Source organism: Acromyrmex echinatior, chromosome 3 (assembly GCF_024713525.1).
Source record: "Acromyrmex echinatior isolate Ae372 chromosome 3, ASM2471352v2, whole genome shotgun sequence".
NCBI lineage: Eukaryota > Metazoa > Arthropoda > Insecta > Hymenoptera > Formicidae > Acromyrmex > Acromyrmex echinatior.
This window is the reverse complement of record NC_141854.1, coordinates 19,686,724-19,708,444: the sequence shown is the minus strand read 5'-3', so window position 1 is coordinate 19,708,444 and position 21,721 is coordinate 19,686,724. Positions and strand designations below refer to the sequence as shown.

The 21,721-nt window shown below is 32.9% G+C and overlaps 1 protein-coding gene across 3 annotated transcripts in view; it reads right to left on the bottom strand.

Annotated features, from left to right (window-relative positions):
- Window positions 1–21,618, bottom strand: part of for (cGMP-dependent protein kinase for) — a 47,145-nt gene extending 25,527 nt beyond the window's left edge. For 2 of the 3 annotated variants that reach the window (XM_087404849.1, XM_087404850.1), the window contains exon 1: window positions 601–1,540. Coding sequence is in view for 1 of the 3 variants with exons in the window: in XM_087404848.1 (XP_087260974.1) it covers window positions 20,897–21,459 (563 nt within the window). In the remaining 2 variants the exon portion in view is untranslated. Of the gene's footprint in view, window positions 1–600; window positions 1,541–20,896 lie in introns of those variants that run through there. The other variant, XM_087404848.1, reaches the window with a different exon arrangement.
- Between the last annotated feature and the right edge of the window lie 103 nt (window positions 21,619–21,721).

Here is a 21,721-nt window from a genome sequence, read left to right as displayed (position 1 = left end):
TTTAGATTGAGACATGAAGGAAATATTTTAAGCACTTTCCGCATTTTCTTAAATAACTTACTCATATTGCTCATTTTATTACATAATCAGAGAAGAAAATAAAATAGAATACGTACATATAGATAAAAATTAATTATGTACATTATGAGTAAAGCATTAAAATCGCTTGGAGATTGTACGATTAACAATTAAATATTTTATATCAATGTTCACATGTTACATCAATCTATTTAATAATTGAACGTATACAGAGAATTTTCATTAAAATTAACTGTGATAGATAAAGCAAGAATGAATGGAACAAATATTCACTACTCGCAATCCGCTTCAATCAAAGCAATCTATGTTCGTGACGTCCAAAAATGGCGAGTATTATTATATATTCGTCACGATTGTTTTTTTCCTTGTTGCTACATTATTATCAAAATATGTGGCGCATGAGCAAAGCTGGACTATCAAAACTTATCGATATTTCCCAGCAAAAAATAAGATACGTAAACACAGATAATTCTGATTATTAAATACGTCAATAAGAAGAATCTCCGCTGATTCTTCTAGACTTTATTAAGCGTTGCTCAATTTGGAGCAGACTACCAGTACCTCGTTCAATCTGTCTTAATTAAGCTGTCGAGCTACAGCATCGCACGACACTCAAAGAATGATCAGTATTAACTCACTCGCGTGTCTCACGATCGCCAACTGAATTGAAAACTAAATGAAAATTTTTTTTTAATTGTATGAATTGACACTAAAAAAAACTTGCATTCAAGTAAAGAATTTGCTATAAATACTCTGAAGTATAGACATCTCGATTAAACCGAAGATTTTTTTGAATGTCCAATTACTCCGATTAGATATCTAATCTTTACATTGACACTTTAAATCTTTCGATGGCATCACATGACGATTTCACGACGCAAAAACGTTTCTATTGCACAAAAGTAAAGGATCGAATTATTGAGAAAAAGGTAAAGAATTTAAATCAACGAGTGCAATTAACTTCCTCGAGTTAAAGATTGTTTTCTTTTACGGGATCCATAAATGTTAATGAAATCCTAGTTAACTTCAACCATTGCTTATGGATATAATTTATAAAAAAATCAATTCTCTAACGATATGCCGCTGACTTCTGTTAGCGATTCAGACGTTAAGCAGGAACCAATATATAACTTCACCAAATTTAATTTTCCATTAGATAAATGCGAGAAATAAACGCGAAGATTACCAGCACGACATCGAAATTTGAACTTGTCAAGATTAATACGAATTTCAATTACTCGACATTAATATCGCGATCGGATTTGAAACTTGTGATCGAATTGACGATTTACAATGGACACGATCGCGCGTAAAAATGGATCTATCGAAAAGTCCGCCGCGGCTTATCGCTTCCTTAAGTGACACAATCGAACTGATAAGATCACTCGTAAAAAGATCACTAGGACCACGCGTTTACACGCACATAGTGCGTAACTGAAGAAACAAGCCGCTCCGGGTTTGCGCGTAGATGGGGCGGCAACGACTAACGATCATGTAGTACGCGCACCAGCTATTTTTACGTTTTAATCGCGACTCTTGCGACTTCCTCCAAACGCTCGTTCTCCCATCATGCGTCCGTCATCATCACGTTCGCGAGGCCGCTTCGACAGTCAATTAAAAAAAAAGTAGCTTCTCCTTTCACCGTCATTTTGGCCCTTCGATTCGACTGTCCCTGGCCGATTACCGGTACATATATACGTGCCGATCTATCCCACGAAATACGTGCGATCGCGACTATTGAACGCTAACAATGGCGTAGGGGAAAATTGGGGTGTCAATCAAGGTTTGGAAAGTTCATTGATATGTTATTTATGAGGGATTTGAAAATTAATTTCTACATGAGATCTAGATTTGATAACTTAATTCGTTTAACATTAACTCTTTAGCATTAACGCTAACAAATGCGATATTATGGGAACAACACACTTCGGTGTATGGTATATTCAATTGCTCATAATTTTCATCAAAATAAATAAAGTGTAGAAAATTTTGTTTCAATCGAAACACCTCAAGAAACACAAATTCCTCTTTACTAATGAAAAAGTTACAAATGTTAGAAAAGCATTGGAAAAAGAAAGATGATACATTGTAAGATTAAAAAAGTTACGGGTTAAGATTAATAATATTTGTTTTATTATTTCACATTAATTATTTTCCATTTAATCCATATCTGCATCTTCATAGAATACTATAGATAAGAATATCAGAATATAAAGTAGATAAGTAAATGAGATTTTTTTAGAAAAAGTAGAAGCTCCATTGCGTGTAAAAATTATCTTTGTTTTGACGAAGGCATATCCAGATAAATTTTTCCAAGAAAAATTCTCACTCAAGTTAACTTTGGAAAATAAAGGCAAGTATTTATTTCGCTACGCCACTGATCGCGCGTGTACGCTTTGTCAGTCTACTCTTTGCGTTGGCGAATGCCTCGAGCGATTTATGCTTTGTATCCGATGCGCCCTACATACAAAATCGGCTTTTAGTTGGTTGCGGCCCTGACTGCTTCCTTGACTTTGGCACGTTGTAACCAAGAGAAAAGGAGTCTCTCTCTCTCTCTCTCTCTCTTTCTTACATACACACACACACACTTGCTGTGACACGACATAAGAAAAACGCTCAGGTAGCTCTATACATAGCATGTGTCCTCGCTGACACTGACATGTTTCACCTATCGCTAATTTACGAACTACTTGACCTAGGTTTATTGTAAAAGATACGAATAAATCTAATCTTGTATACTATGGAGTAGAATAGATTACAAAATCGTTTCTCTATGAGCTATCGACCATCGATCCCGTAAATCATGCGAATAAAACTGACTGACGACGATATATGTCTAGATGTATCATCGCAGAATTATAAAAATAGCATATAACGATTTTACGTAATCAATATGAATTCGCACGTGCCGTACAATACTTCACGCGTAGTGTTATCGTATTCAGCAATAAAAATTATATACATATTTGATTACTCGCGAACGTAGTAAAATATCAGAAAAAAATATTGATGGTGAATTATTGTCACGTTTAACAGAATATTTTTAACAGAATATTTTGTTGATCTATAAATATAAATCATAAAAATTGTGCACAAATCGATATATTAATCGTTGATGGAAATATTTAAAAAAATAACTGCTGATAACATCTCGACTATTAAAACTCTCTCGCTATCAAAACGCCATTAAAACTAATTGCAGATTTTACTAGTTATCAGTGAAAAGACTAATTTCAATATAAGCTCATATAATCAAAACTAACGCAAGTTCTTATATCATTGCCCAATAATAAATGTTTTAACAAAAACGCATCTGTATGTATAATTAATTGCAATTAGAAACGCTATTTAACATAGAAATCATATAACACCATGAAATAATTATAGGCCAAAAATCTGTTTAGATTTATCGTCACGTTATAAAGCAACAACAAATTTTACATTCATAGAATTAATCGCGCGATAAATGTATTTCAAACGGCTGATTAGTAAAGAATCATTAATATGAACAGAATAAAAAAAATAACAATAGAATAAAAAAAAATACAGTACTATTTTATAAGACTCGGTTTATCAAACAACGTAATTAACCAAGACGATAACAAGCGCGAATTATTAGTATCTTCAACGCGTATTTCTTCACAAAGATACACGTGTGCGATTAAAGAGACCTTGTCTAGCTTTCGACAGCATATCTACAATCAACAAGGTGATGCATAATGCCCATTTTGCACGGTATATTATATAATAGAGGAGCTATTTAAAAAAATAGTAGTATATATATTCCGCAAAAATCTCATCATTAAATTCTCAATCTCGGAATAAATATACAATGTTCTTTTTCATCGCAAAATTAAGCCGGTATTCAGTCCGTTCTAATTTCAAGATGTCTTATAAATAGTATCTTAACAATCCTAATATATACGCCTCTCTGATTAATTCATGACATTTTAAAATTGTTTTAAATATAAGACTGATTATAAATGCTGGTCTCAAAATTGATGACATAAAAATTCGTCGGAGAATTTTTTTCTCGAGAAATAATACAATCGCGTAAGAGAGGCTTAATTCTTCATGTACACAGGAATCGAGTCCATTAACGGACATTTGAATTATTTAAGTCGCGTACATCAAATTCTCGAAAGCCTTCGCGCGATTCTATTTCGCAATCATTATTCTATATGTACACTGTCTATGCAAAATTTTTAGGTAGGACAATACTACATACTCAATCGGACAATCGGTACTCGAATCACTCTGTGAGAGATTCTACGATGATAAGAGTGGTTCGTACGAGACATGTTTACTTATAACAAATAAGTCCTATATACTGTTCATCATTACGCATCTCTATAAATAAAATTATATTTTTATATATAAAAGAGATGATGAAAGATAAACTTGTATTTTAAAAGGCGTATAAATAAAGTTTAAATATTCTTATCTCAATAAAACAAAAAATTATTGTACTAAACACACACAAATTATATATATGAATGTTTATAGACAAAAAATTTTTACACAAATTTTGAAATATTCGATTACAGAAAAAGCAAAATGCGAAAAACAATTTCGCTAAAATTTCTATAAAAAAATTTAAGTAGATCCAGATCTGAAAATAATTTTATTGGACTATGTAAAATAATTACATAGAAAACTGAAGCATAATAAACAATGGATGAATATGAATTGAACGTTCTATAGAATAATTTTGATGATTTCAATAAAATTATTTTCGGATCTGTATATCCAGCTAAATTTTTAGATATTTCAGCAAAACCTTTCTTTTCGATAAAATTCTGAATTATTGCCTGTCAGAATTGATAGCATTAGATAATAGTCTACGTGCGATAACATAGTAAGCGCATTTATAATACATACATAGATGCAAATTATACAATGGGTAAAATTCCTCTACTGATAATAACTATACAAACATAACATGAAAACAAAAGCACTGCTCCATATCGAGATACTATCGAGATATATGTATAAGTAATATTTATGAAGCATTTTAACACACACGTATATATACATATATTCATTGAATATGCGTAGGATGAATTATACTGTATCGGATATAAGAAAGAGATTTACGAAGAAATACCGAGATCGTATAAAGGGAACAGGTGCTAGATCTATAGCCGGTTCGTTAGCGTAATGTATAATAGAATGGAATACTATGAGCGTTTAGGCTCAGATGCGAATTCTGCGATGATCTCGCCAGACAAGTCTGAATTGTTGGGAGCACCAACCGATAGTCTTATAGTCGATTGAACGTGAAATGTTCGAGATCAAAACAACCAGAAAAACGTTGACTAATTTACATCGTCGAACTCTCATAAATATATTAGATACAGTTGTGAACTACAATTCTCTGAAATGAGAATTTTTAAATCTTTTTTTATGATTATTTCACAAATCACGGTCATTAAATCCACTTTTTCTCATGCAAGGAATAAAATATTAAATGTTAATTTTAATATAATTATATATACAGCCTTCGCCAAAAATATTAGGCGTTTTTTATTCATCTAGAATTATTTTATCTATATTGTTTCCTGTTGATTATTGGCATTATATATAATAAATTTGAAGGATTCTTGAAACAAAGGATAATTTATAGTAAATAATTTTTGAGAAAAAAAACTAAAACTTTAAATAATAATTAATAAAATGCCTTTTGGCCAAAAATATTATTTTTCATTTATTGGAAAAATTTCTCTTGTAAGATATGTTTATTAATAAAAAATATTATTTAAATCGAATTCTCAAACTTTAAAATAATAAATAGCATAAAATTAAGGCTAATGAGAGTCAGCGCGGGAATAGGTGGAGAATATTTCAATTTGATAGATGATGTGCACCTTTATTCCGAAATCTTGAACGTTTCTACTCTCTTTGGAATCATCGTCAGCAAGTTATATATAATCGACAATCAATGTTGATTAAACGATCTGTCCTGATGAGTCACTATCAGTTCCCAAAACTGAAGCAAAATCTGATATGTAAAATTGTAAAATTGTAACAATATGTAGCGAAGAAATAATTCTCAAAAAATGTGAGTAACTCAAACAAACGTCAATCATATCATAAAGCTGTGGCAAAATAAATTCTCTAATTAATAAATGCTGCATATCATCTATCAAATTGAAATATTTTACATAAACTAATATCTATGTGCATTTATTCTCGCGCTGACTCTCATTAGCCTTAATTTGATTGTTATTTATTATTACCAATTTTTTTCCAAATTCATTATAATAATTAAGAAGATACGTCTGATCGTATTCAGTAACAGCGAGTGTGCGTTTTGATGTATATTCCATTCCGACAAGTTTACACACAAAGAACATAAACTTTCTAAACGTGAAAAAAGATAAGACAGATTGTATTGATAAAAAACGCACAAAAAACTAGTCACTTTAATCCTGACGTAAGCGTAACCGAAGTTGAAACTACGCGCGTCACATTCGTTTAGGAACAAGGCAGCGGCAAGAGTAGGTATTGAATAAATCATCGGAGAAAGCGTCGTCCGATTTCCGGATGTAACTCGAGGCGCGTTCGAAGCACGCGAGGATCGCGTTCGTAAATCAAGACTCAGGCTGCATGTCAAATCACTCCGTTCACGCATGGTTAAGCGCTATCAAATAAACTCATCGATAAGACAGGTCGAGTAACGAAAGCATCGGTTATTTTTATAGTCGCGATGATACGCCGCTGATAACCATAAATACACTACGTTTACGCAAGGTCCAGGCTCATAATGTCTGACTCACAATCAGAGTTCGATGCTCCCAAGAAGCTTAGAGTATCGATCCTTCGTGATCTGTCGGCGTTATTGCGACAGAGAAGTTCATCAGCAATTTATATACGCATTTTATTTATTACATAGTTATTGCACGTTTTATATCCGTACATATTATATGCGTATCTATTTCTTTTAGCTCCTTTTCTTAATGCGTTAACAAAATTTATTTCTAGGAAGAATAGATATTTTAAGTAAATTAAAAAAGAGCATTATTCGATTTCTGGATATAAATTATATTTTTTTTTAAATTAGGTATATTCATAAAAATATATTTTTAATTTGATACATCCTTAAAAAGGATATATAGTCTCTGCAAAAAATGAATGGAATTTATACTTTCCGTATAAAAATGAATGTTAACATCACATGAATTTATTCAATAAAGTCAATATTTATATTAATAATACAATTTTAGTTTAAATGAAAATGTTCTAATTTTTATTTTAATTATTTTTTAAAATGTATCTATTTTTTATTGAAATAAGTTTTTTTATCTAAATCATTTTCAAACTTTTTGTATTATTTTCAAATACATATTTTTATTAGATTATTTCCTGAAATAAAAAAATTGTTAAAAGGAATTGCTGCAGGATTTTTCAACGATAACAAGCTACTATTAGCAACGTGCAACTCAACGTGCTGACCTTATAGAAAAAAACATGACAGTGATTATTTACTGATTGATTTCATCGTATGGAAAAATGCATTAAAATGCTAAGGTAACTTTGAACATTTATAAAAAATTAATTATTATATTGCAAAACTTGCGTAGCAACTATAAATCTGTAATTTTTTCATAATTTTTTATTTTATTACAAAAAACGTATAATATATTTTTATTTCTATATTCCTATATTATATGTGTAATAAGTATTGCAAAAAATATGCATAGTCTTGATTCAAAGTTGCAATTTCTGCTTCATTGGTTTATTTTTACTTTGTTATTTTACAATTGTAAAATATTCCAGGACGATACTATAATAGTTTCTTAATAAATAAGTATTTCTTACTCTGAAAAGATGGTTTTGTTAAAGTATCTAAAATTTTAGTTACATACAAATCTGAAAATAATTTTGTTGGGCCATCAAGATAATTATATAAGACGTTCAAACTGCTAAAATATCAAAACATTTTGCAGCATTACTCATCATGTGAGAGACTTCCACAAAATTATTTTGTATCTAGCTAAATTTTTAGATATTTCAGCAAAATCGTTTATTATTTAAAGCAGGGATCCCTGAAGTGTAGGTCGCAAAAATTTTCGAATGTTGAATTACATTTAATTATATTAAGAGTACTGTTCCCTTTCACGATTTCGTACATGTGTAAAATTAACTTTTCAGCAATGGTAGGCATTAAAATCAAATTGCAAAATAAACATCAAATAAATATCAGTTATAAATATCAAACTCTTTATGCTTGAAAATGACTGATATATCGACATTATTAAAGTTGTCACAATAGATAATAGATATAGGAAACAAGCGCATTTTTCACACACATCTTACACATCTAAAAAAATATAATAATAAAAGTGTATTAAATAAAAAATTAAAAAAGAAGAGCAAAATAAAATTAAGTATAAATAAATAATCAATTTCCACCCCTCCCCCATTTTTCCATATCCAAAGCTAAATGAATTACAAAGTTTCCAAAAAGTGTCGCGATTCAAAACATTGGGAAACCCTGATCTAAAGTCTTAGTTCTCTTCCTTATTACTCCCTAAAGTCCAGATGCACCAACGTTACTTTGACTTTAAGTGAAACTTAAAACTCTCTCTTTATCTCATTTTAAAGCGAAAAAGAGACAGAGACAGAGAGAGTTTTAATCCTCACTTAAAATCAAAGTAACGTTGCTGCAATCGGAAGACCTAAGATCTGTTCTACAATAGAGTCGTAAGAAAAATAATTGATAAGCTGTAAGAAATTAACTAATCATAGTCAATTATTTTTCTCACACTTAACTGTGATTGGCCAATTTTTTACGACTTGCGACTCTATTGTAGAACAGGCATTCCATAAAGGAATACTTCCGACGGAGACATACCGACCGAGCCGCGAAGGCGGCTGCACAAGGAAACAGGTGGATCGGCAGCAGAAGAATCAAACGGACGAAACGTCGTTCCGAGGAGGCGCCACCAACCGAGATCGTGCATTCGCTCGTTCACGGAGGCGCTAATTCGCTCGCTCGCTCGCTCGCTCGACCGCTCAGCTTTTAAAATGTCGCCGATGGCCGTGACAGGATCTATTTTTAACCGCGCATCAAGATAAGCGCGCGGGAGGGACGGCGGGTAAAGAACTGGGATGAAAAGAGGGAGGAAAGGAGAGAGAAAGAAGAGGGAGGAAACGGGGGTGGGGAAGGGAGAGGAGAATGCAAACTCGCACTGCGTCAGTAGCGTAATCCTACGATGATTCGACGGCGCTACGTAACACCTGTTTAATTTTAATACACTTCTTTTTTCTAGAACGTAAGATTTGAAAGGCATGTAAATTGCCGTTTCGTGCTAAATAAAATGCGCGATTATATCGACGCAATTCGCGTTATGAGTGTGAATCTGAATTATACACGTGCGCGGAAAAATATCGTTCTATTGCTAAGAAACATGATTATTTAATTTACTTTCTTCCTTTTAAGTAACGATTATCTTTAACAAAGAATATTTTCTTGATAACAATTTTAAAATATACACATACTTATTACAAATTTTAGAAAACACTCATTATTACGTGTATTTTATAATAAGAATTAATTTTCTTTTGAATATCATAAAATTACTCGAAGAAGCGATTTTATGTAATAAGCAAATCGAAATTTGTTTCGGTTTAATAATTTTTATTAAATTTTATTAGATTCAGAATATATTATGAATTTTGATGCATGTGATGAATTTACTTATGATAAGATTTGCGGATAATACATAAACTTTTCAAGTACTTGAAACAAGTAACCATCACATGCGTATAAAATATAATTTTCTGCGTGTATTCACGGCCGTAACATCATTTCTTGGCACGTGATCTTTATTATGAAGTGTTTATTCATTCCAGAGAACACGTGTCAAACTTGTCTTCAACAGTCTCCTGGATTTACCCGAACTTCCTCTGACATAAAATGTGATATTTTTATCAGAATCTCAGTTAAACTACGAGTGTAAACTATCGTTGTAATAAAAGAAGGGTAAATAAATAAAAACATATTCTTGTTTTTAAATAGTAGTAATAAAAACTGTTGCTTCAAAAAATTATGAAAAATAGAAAAATTTGTTTAAATTGAGAAATACCTTAAATTTTGCGACATCGCGATTTTGTGCAAAAAGTGATTAATTGAATGAGGAAAAGATCGAAGATTTTAGAGACAAAAGTATTGTATAATGTTCGAGCATTCTGTGCTGCATTTACACTCTATATTTGCCATTTAATGTTATTTAAACGAAAAGAATAATTTTGCTGAAACACCTAAAAATTTAGCTAAATACACAGATCCGAAAATAACTTTATTATCAAAATAATTAGGTATGAAACTGTTTGCTAGAATGTCAAAACTTTTTAGTTACTTTTTTACATTCTTCATTATGCTTGAATATCCTATGTAATTATGTTGATGGTCCATCAAAATTATTTTCAGATCTATATCTGTCTAAATTTTTAAATTCTCAAATTCCTTCAAATTTCTCAGCAAATTATTTTCATGTTGCTTCTGTACTGGAAATAGATGATGGAAAAATTTACCGTAAACGTAAAGTAATTACAGAGTAGTTTGTTTCTTAACTCTTAACATATTACACGCATCTAAGATATTATATGCACATTGTGGCGCCCAGAAGTGCATCGTGCCCGTTACACCACTGATCGAGACCGACGAATTTGTCGTGCCAGAGGCACCATAGAAGAGAAAGAGAGTGAATCAAAGAAGTAATTATACGTGACGTCATCCGACTGGTTTCAACACCCGTCCGGAGTGCAACGAGTCGAGTCGAGTCGAGCCTGAATAAAAGCAAGTGGGCCAGAGGGCTTCTCTCCTCCTCTCTCCGTTGTAATTATTACAGCGAAGATGCGTATGGAAGAAATGCGGCATCTCTTAATGTGCGCCGTCCGTTCGTAGCCGATGGCAGAAGACGAAAATAGAACCTCCCAAACTTTATGACCGGTAAAATTACTGGAGCGTCAGTGCCGATACAGTCTACGACCACTTGAAACGGTCTAACGGCCGCGTTAACCACCAATAATCCCGACAGCGAAATTAAATCAGCCTTCTCTAATTATTAATCAGAGAACGCGACGAGCTGTGGCCGGACAACCGTTCGAGTCACGTCGAGTCGAAACGTTTTGTTGCGCGTTGCACTTTTCTTTATCGAGAGATAATTAAGGCTCGCTGAATGTACGCATTAATAAATACGCTCGTATATTAAGAAGTACATTTATATTATATTTCTTTTATCATTTTATCACAACTTTAAAAGGATTAGTTTTCAGTTTTCAGATTTCCTGGCTTAGAATTAGAAAATATAAGTTTGAAATTTCATATTTTTTTAAGTGATCTTTAATGAATTAGTAGACAAAAAAATTAAGAATTAATTTATATAAAAATTATAGATTTATATAGATAATATAGATAGATTATACAAAAAAATTAGATTTAGATAAAAAAATCGTCTGATTATTTTATAGATTATTGATATCTTTACATATATTTAATATCTTTTAACTTATGCATTACAGTTGTATTACATATTTATAAATAAGATTAGATAAGATGTTTTTTTTATTACTTTGGAAATTAGTTTGTATATTTATAGGCCGAGTAATATTTTATTTATGATTTAATTGTAGACTGCATGCTTTACATAGTAAATGCATATATTACGTAATTATGCATGGTCAAAAAAACGATCGCAGGAAACCGCAATCGTCGGTCTATTTGACAATCTTTCTTGAAATAGCGACTTAATAATCTCGTTGTATAAATAGGTCATAAATATATGATAATGCAAGGAAAAAAATAATATTATGATTAAAATAAAGCTGATGCATACACTGTTAAAAATGTCATGAAATTTAATGTACTTTTAAGTTACACAAATTAAATTCAATTTTATGAAAATCAAATTAAATTTAATGTATCTGCAACTGAAAAGTGTGTTTGTGTACATGAAATTTAGTGTACTAGTAGTACTTTTCATAAAATTTTACAAGGCTTAGTACATTTTTTGTCAAATTTTATGTAGATTTACATAAAATTTAATATAAGTAAACGTTAAAATTAAGTCACTATAACTTCATTTTCATTGACAACATTAAATTTTTAATATACCTGCTTGAAATTTGCTTCCATTACATGCAACGCAAGCAAATTCCTTTTTTTTTTTTTACAATGTAGAGTTAAAACTTAATGCACTGAAATTAATAAACTGAATTAATAAAAGTTGCTATACAATAGAGATAGAGATTAGTTTTTCTTTAATATTTAATTTAAACCTAAAAGTTGTTAAAATGTTGAAACATAAATAGCAGAAACGACGAAAAACCTAAATGCAATAACTCATGTGGTAATTGAAGACACCACTTCCTGGTAAAAGACAGCTAACGAAACCCTCTATGCAGGACGTCTCTGCACAATTATAGACCTCGTATATACGGAATATTCCGCGGCCAAAGTTAAACGCGTGTCGCCTCACGTTATAGGATTATGCGAGTTTCGATCTCGGAATTTTTATGTGGAAGTTTCGACACGGTAAAAGTATTCACGAGCTGCTCGTGAACGAATCCTGCTAAGTCGTGATGAGGAGCTATTTTCAGGTCCATTGTCATTATCAGCCATCTCAGGAACAAAATTCAGTGCGACACAGGCAAGGATAACAGTCAATAGGGACAAAGAGGCGAGATAGCAACCGTGTCTTTCTTTTTATTCATACGCCTGTGGGATATCGCGGTGAATAATCGCCCGATCGTCATCCGCGATATTTCGATTATCTCGGTGATAGATCAACCTGCATGCAACCTTCTACACACGTGCGTATATCCACACAATGCGCCTGCATCGCGTAAGCTTATCTGTCAATCGTTTTGACGTTTTCTTACAATAGCAGGTTGATCGAGATCTCGCGTATATCGAATGAAACGGAAACTTGTTGTAAAGCGCGTGAGCGCCATTACAATTCTGCATTATTCCGCAAACACTAAATATTAACATGCGAGATTTTTATTTAAAACAATACAGGGTTAGAGAATACTTACGTTTTAATTTTATCATAAATAAATCTATGTCTTCTTTAAATATCACGTGAAATAAATTTTCAGTTGGACGTTGCCAAGATGAAATATAAGGTGCAAAATATATAACGTACAAATTACTAAAGTGACATTCATTAAACAATCTAAACAATCTAATTTAAGAATTTAAGTCTTAATGAAAATTTTTAAGAATATTTTAAATTAAGTTTGGTTCTTGGAAAATTATATCAATAAAATTAATTCAAAACGTTTTTATAATTTTTTATTATTACAATAAAGACAGAAAATAGTTGTGAAAATAATACTGCGTTTATAATATCTATATATAATATTTTAACAGATTTGTCATATCTCATCTTAATGTGTAATAGAAATTTTTTTTGCACGTACTTATTTAATAGAATTTATGCCCTTCACTAATGTTTAATTCATAATGTTACAAGTACCCTATTCAAGTTATCTTATTATCATTTCTATAGATCGTAATTGAGCCTGCTATAATATTAATATTAATTTAATTAACGCAAGGGAGTTAAACAATTTAATTCAAGAAATGTAGTAAAATTGACTGAAATTTAACTTATTATTTACTAATACACACATTAATATGGTCTGTTTATTTTGGAACTAATTACCGAAATAGATTAATTTATATTTTGGCACACATAAAAGTTAAAAATAACAAAATGTCATGTGACTCAAAGAATTGAATTACTGTTGCTTCTTTGATATCTAAGTGATTTCATCAGTTCAAGTGAATCATAAACGTAAAAAATGATCTCATAAAACAATTGCAGGAAAAGATTCATCAAGGAGAAGCTATATTTAGAACACGTGTAGCATATTCACTCGAAGAATAAATAGCGCGGAACTTTTCAAATTCCAGAAAACCTTCTGCAATACATTGTGCAACCATGATTACTGATATAAACGCAACACCGAACGCACAATACGCTACGTAGGATGACTATCGCGGCAATTACGCAGTAATGTTACGTTCAATATACACAGTTAGACGATTACCTCGCTAATAATAAAATTGTTTAAACACGCTGATGTTTAAACTCGCGTTGATAGTCATTTATATCGTCAAATGTATTATCGATCCACGAAGATGTCACTTTAATTTCAATTCGTGTTGAAATTGTGCAGCCAGATTAATTTCGATTACTTTAACTGCTTTTTTGGTAAAAACACAATCTGTACAAATACAGACGTATGTAATCTTTCTTTCGCAGCAACGTAAAAAACATATTTCTCTATCTTCAATATAGGCAAAGTTGTCCGCTTAAGATTGCAAGATATTGTCAGTGGATAAGGCCGACAAAGATATAGGCCTCTTTTATCTAAGAACAACTTTGAAATATGGCAAAGCGATAGGTGAAAGGAATGAGAATGAAGCAACCGACTTCTAAGGTGCAACAGGTGTTAATGTCATCTTTTCCATCCTATACTTTCCCTTTTAATACACGCTCCTGTTAAGATTGAAAAGAATTTTTTTATCTATGATAATAACAAAATCGAAATATTATAAAAAAGATAAAATCGAAGGGTGTTTGAAATATTTTCACAATAAAAAGGTATATGACATCATACAAAAATTTTAGATATTTTGATATCTCTAAAAAAAAAAAAACAATTTTTAGAGTACAGAGTATCTGCATAATTTACGATTATGTGATCAAAATGGACATAAAATGAAAATAACTATACGTTTAACGTTTCTAATACATAAAAGTTTAACATTTAATCGTACAGATTAAAGACTCGTAAAATGACCGTTTCAGATTTGTATTATTTATATTATAATTCGTTGGAATGTTTAGCGACACATAAATAATGAAGGTAATAACTCGAACTTCGAAAGTTATTTAATTGATCACGTTTAACCACGCCCTTGCATGAATCAACACGCGATAAAAGGAAATCGCAATGTATGCATTGATCAACGATGAAAAGACTTGCATAATAAGCGGTAGCGAGTTTAAAATTAGCTTCTGCTTCTGACCTGTGCTTCGTTTTTCTTCGCTCGCTGCTAAAGTAATGGAATCGAATTTCAATTGTCGTCAACAAATGAGTTTACAATAATGCGAGCGAATTTTTTTCGTTATGATCGATGAGATAAAGCGTTACGTTATTCTCGGAACGTCTGCGATAAGGCAACAATACACGTCAACTTAGAAATTCCGTAATAGACAAACAAAGAAAATGCGAAAACACGATACTGATAAATAAATAGAAAAATTCCATTTTTCAACAATATTCTATACATTCTACAAGCCCAATTCTTGCGAAATTCGTACAAAAATACGTCATTAAGCAATATTAAAATATTGTTATATAAAGAGTCGTACTTAAAAAATTGTTCTATTCTAGCATTTATATAATAGATCATTATTTGTGAAATATATGCAGTTGTCTTCTAGCCGTGTAGTTCAAATAACATCATTAGAACTTACTGCAGAAAACTTGAAGTATTACGTGCCACGTAACATTTGTTTCCCATGGCACACATTAGAATCATCCAATGAAAGATAATGCGAGGGTATGAGCAGTCGAGTTCACTGAGACTAAGCCCATTGAAATAAATCGATTTTTTAATTTTCTAATAATTTAATATGATATAGTTTGATTGTAATTTCCGACGTTATATCATTGTATTCTTTATTTCGATGTATTCAATATCGCAACAAAAGAACGTGTCATACATTATTTTTAAACTAACTATTTTTTAAATTGCACATTTTGCTTAATAATAATAAGAAATAGTTTAGTTATTTCTCAAAAACTTAAAAAAATAAAATTAGAGAATATATCGCTAATATTTTGAGATTGTACATCAAAATTCACTACAATTTTCTGCTCTTAAGTTTAATTACTTTGAGCGATTTTTAATTGATTAAAACAATATTAAATTAAAAATTATTGCAATCTGTCTAAATTAAAGATACACAATTAATAGAAATTGATCATTGTAAAATCATATAACATGAGTACAGATAAATAGAGTGCAAAAAACTCGTTATTTCATGTTAAAATTAAAATCTCTTTATTTCTCTCTTTTTTTTTATTTATATATACTTTTATCTACCTATCTGATCGTCCATCTATCACCGAGACAGAATAATGGTTGCAATTACCATAATTTAACTATAATTTTCAGTGTCATTTTCAGTGCCAACTATATATTTTTAGTAGAGTTATAAATACATATCTAATTATTACTGACATTACAGCATTAAGAACTATAAAAAGGAAGTTCATAACTATAATTATTTTATGAATTATAGTCACAAATACCTTTCTCTCAGTGTATATCCATCTATCCACTATCTTAAATTTAATGTGTCTAGAAAAGGCACGGTCCGGGAAGCGTTAAATGTCAATTGCAAGTTTCTCATAAGAGAAGACATTCATGTTACTAATTTCTATGGCGTAACCTGTATAGAAACCTGCCTTCGAACGCGGAACGTAAATCCACGAAGCCGAGCACGAGTCTCTAGCGCCGGCTCCAATATTCATGCCACGTGTCTACACATCTATGTGTGTGTAAACGGGCATTATGTGCATGTATACGTAACACAAGTATAAGTGCGAGCGCTAAAAGGAGTAACGAATAAACATAAAATAAAATAGCGATGATTATCATTATTATCTTCTCTTTCAATCGCAGCGCGATTCAAAACTTCCATTCATTGAAGAAAAATATTTGAATAATATTAGAAGAAGAATATTTGTGACTATTATAATTTGCTCTATGTTCTCTCTCTAAAATGAATAATTAATATTTTGCCAAACCATAGTTATATAATAAGAATAGACCTTTGATACTATCATTATCAATTTGGAAAGAATGAGATAGCTTGAAGCATATTGCTGTCTCTAAAATATCAAATTGAAGACAGATGCTGATCAATGCAGCACAGAAGCCTCCAGTAAGATTGATATATGCAACGTTGCAATATTATAAAATTAATTGAATATTACAGAAAGAGATCCTAAATTTTGATAAATATTTAATAATTATTTGTGTATATATTTATAGTGCTAACTAAACATTTAAATAAATATTTTACTCAATAAAATGAAATGATGGTTAAATCAAATTAGTTCTTATGCTAAATAAATATATAATATCTTTATATTTAATAAATATTTAGTCAATTCAAATGGGTCCTAATCTTATTGTGATTATATTCATACCTTATTATTTATTAAAATTTAGTATATTTTTTCAGTGTGCAATTTGCAGGAATGTGCTGCATGTGATATACTGATATATTCTAAGCACAGAAGCTAAAATCAGGAAATGCTTAATCTATAATAAGCCCCTTACATGTCTATAATAATCAGTATCAATAAATATTGACGCGTGCCAATAATTATTAGTCGCGTGTAGCTAATATTGATGGATCTTGACAGTGATTCGGAGTTCTTCTCAAGTATTAGTATCCTCTTACCAAGTGATATCACCTATCACAAATTGATATTGATACTAAAAAATCGAAAAATCACCGTCAATAATATATCAATATTTGTTGGGCTGACAATATTATTGACTGTCTAAGATCCATAATGCATGTCACAAGGTATATAAAATTGAACTGAAATGTTGTCAATAATCCTGATCATGTAAGATATTGTAAAAATATTTATACGTACCATTACTGATTCAATATTACGGATCAGTATTACTGATCGTACATAAAATCCATATTACGTCTATACGACAAACACAGATAATTGATACACGCCGACGTTGCTCATTCCACGTTCATTCATGCTTTTTTTTATCTGTTTATGTTCACGCATTCATGTTGATAGGAATCCATTCGTTTTTTAAGAATGTTTGAGCGATTTTACATTAGCAATATGTCTGCCCACGCACCATCGAAGTCACGAAACATTTTCATGGTGCGATTTATTCCTCTTCGGCCTGATATTACGAGATACACGAAATACGCCCGATAGGACTGCAATACCCTTCGTTCGAGATGTTCGAGTAACGATAAAACAAATATATTACACCCATAAACAACCTTTCTGTCTTCCTCTCTCTCTTAGATATTAAAAATAATTCAACAAATGTTGTATGTGATCGTTCCAACGTCGCGCTTTTAAAATTCAAATTACACATCACGTAATTCTCGTCATATGTTATCGTTACTTCAATATAGAATTTATGAATCTGAAAATAACACGACAGGTTTGATTTAACCTTACAATGTCGTCAATGTTCGATATAGCAATCGGCTGCAACCGTTCGATAATTGAAAGCTAAACGATTTTGACATGCCAAGTTTTAGATGCAAAAAGATCGCGAAATTCTATCGTTCGGTATAATTTTATCTCGCCCTTTTTCTCCTTCACAAATATACCGTAATAGATAGATTTTCAATTCGGAGGTCGATCAAGTACATTTTAATTGTGTTTTATGTCAAAATAAAAAACATCAAAGTAAGTCTGTATTATTATACTTCTAATTAAGTTTCATGAATTCTAACTGAGAATCGCAATTTAAGAGAGGTATTCATATTCGATTCTTACATTCAAGGCCATCTTAAGTACAGTCTTAAGATGTGACAAATCAATTAAAGGATCATCTTAAACCTAGTTCTACACACTTGTTTTTTACACTCTAGATATACACACTGGGACCCCATCCATATTTGTTACCTTCTGTTAAAATGGATATATTTCAATTAATTTTTTTTTTTTCAATCGATGGAGAATTGATTAAGCAACAAGCCTATAACATGTAAAAGTCGAGAGAATTAAGGAACTTCGAGATATATAGGTTCAAAGAAAAAGAAATATTTAGAAATGCGAAAAAAATTTCGATTTAGAAAACTAAATAATCCCCAGTGTGTACAGCTAGGATTAAGGCATACTTAAGACGATCTTGAAATAAGAACGGACTATGAATACCGACTTGAGGTTTCTAGTAAAGACGCATCTCTTAAGAATAAACGTATATTTAGCGAGAGATATTAATTAAAAGATAGTGACGGTAACGTCATATCTCTCGAAAAGCATCGAAGATAAGAGCTAGTCGGAAGTAATCGGATGCCCACGAGCGAAAGTGTCTACTTTGGCGCGAAAGCGTAATTTTAGAGCGAAGGAGAAAGGTCCAGATTCTTTCGAGTCGTACGCATAAAAACGCACGAGATGACGGCGACGACGAGGACACATCGCCAACGTAGCCGATGCTTCGCGCATACGATGTGTGCGATCGCGTAGCAAATAAAGTCGTTGACATGTAGACAATGCGACGACGAGAATGAAAGTGCTAAATATCGAAGATTGAAGCCGGGGGATTCAATTATTATCGCGAACGCGGTCACGCTCGAGAAAATAATCACGGGCAAGGAACTTGCAAAGAGCCTGCTTGTTTTTTTTTTTTGCATATCTGTAGCGAGGAAACTCGTGTTTACCGAAGTCGTCTTATTCGTATTACTATACTTTCAACTAATTGCAAATTTATATATGGATTCTAACTGAGAATCATATAAGCCAAGGTTGAGAGACTGGAAATGCATCTTTTTAGACATATCAAACTTATATCGCTGACCAAGTACAATTCTTCCGTGGAATCTTCCACACTTTCGACTGCTCTTTATGTATTAGATATCAAAATGAGAAATATAAAACGAGGTCTAATTTTACATGGATACTAACTGAGAATCGCAAAGTTGCGACTAAAAACGCATCTCTTTCTAGACTTTCAAATTTGTTTTGATGACCAAATATAATTCTGTACTGTGAAATTCTTGACACTTTTGACTGCGTGTTTTGTGTAGATATCAAAGTGAGAAATATAGTATCAAAGTAAGTATATTACCATCTTTTTAAATAATTTTACATGAATTCTAACTGAGAATCTCAGTTCAAAATTGTGAAGATGTACGTCCTTCTAGACATCTCAAATTTGTTTTGCTGATCGAATATAATTCTACACGAAATTCTTGACACTTTTGGCTGCGTTTTGTGTAAGTGTCAAAGTGAGAAATACCAAGGTAAAGCTATTACTATAATTTCAACTAACTTTACATAGGTTCTAATTGAGAATCGCAAGGTTGTTGCTAAAAACTTAGAAAGAACATCTCTTTCTAAACATATCAAATTTGTGACACAATATAATTCTGACCAAATATAATTCTGCATGAAATTCTTCATTTTTAGCACAAAAATTTTTAGCTGCGTTTTATATAAAGATATCAAAATAAGAAATACCAAAGTAAGCTTATTATTTTATACTTTCAACTAATTTTACATGAATTCTGACTGAGAATCGCAATCCAAAGTTATGGCTGGTGAAGATATACATCTTTCTAGACATCTCAAATTTATTTCGCACATTTTTATATATTATAGCCGTCAAAATAAGAAATGCTAAATCTATTATAATACACTTTTAACTAACTTTTAACTAACTTTATTCTAATTGAGAATCGTGATTCAAGATTGCGGCTAATGAAGCCTCATCTCTTTCTGCACGTATCAAATTTAAATCGCTAGCCAAATATAATTCTGCATGAAATTTTCCACACTTTTGGCACGTTTTGTGTAGGTGCCAAAGTGAGAAATGCCAAAGTAAGCAACGAATAGCCAGAGTTGTCGTCGAGCTGGAGCGTCGCAGTGACACGTTTGATGTGTTAAAAATAGAGTTCATTTAAATTCATTTGAAGAATTCGAGGAGCATGCAAGGTGCGCGCGAGAAGAAAAGAATAAAAAGAAGGGACGGTGTACGCGCGCGCGCGCGCGCGCGCGCGCGCCGCGAGCAACAAGTAGAAAAACAGTGCCGCGTGGTACCAACCTGTCGCTCTTGTCGACCACCGCGAGAGGCGCGAGCTCCTGGAGCGGCGGCTCCGCGGATATGCCCTGGGCACGGTCGCGGGTACGCGGCTTCGTCGGCGTGAGTGGCGGCGCAGCGCTGAAGGGCAGGATACTTAGGAATTTGTCCAGGTGGCTGCGCAACTCCTGGATCTCGGCATCGCGGCAACAGACGATGGTCTCGAGTTCGGCGATCCGCTCGTCCTTGATACGCAGCAGCTCCTGGAGCTCCCTGAGGGGGGTGCCCATGGTGGCGATCACGGCACCTCCACCGGCACCGATGTGGAGTGGAACTTGGGTGATTTGCGTGGTGGTAGCGGTCGTGGCGACGATGCCGATGCCGCCGTCGACAGCCGCGGCGCCGTCCGTCGGCAGCTGCGTCGATGCACCGGCGACTGCGACCGCGGCGGCGGCAACGGCGGCGACGTCGTCCTCCTCGTCGGCGCGCGGCTGCTGCGACGACGAGAAGCACAGCGAGTCGAAGCACACGCGCATAGACACGCAGGCGTCGCCGATCGGCACTCGGTATTTCGTACCCTCGTCCATTCAACTTGTTTTGATGCACGAAAGAGGAGAAGCCATACGTGGAGCGCCGTGACCGGGACCCGACGAGGACGTCGTCGGTCGTTACTATCGCGCGAATTCGCGTGATACGCGGCTCCCGAAGAGCGGCGGACCGACGTCCTCCACCGCCTCCGCGACGTCCCGCGTCCCGTTGGTCCCGTGCTTGTCGGTCGAACGAGAGATCGAACGATTGCGCGGAGTGGGAGAGAAGAGGACGAAGCGAGAGAAAGGGAGAGAGAAAGAG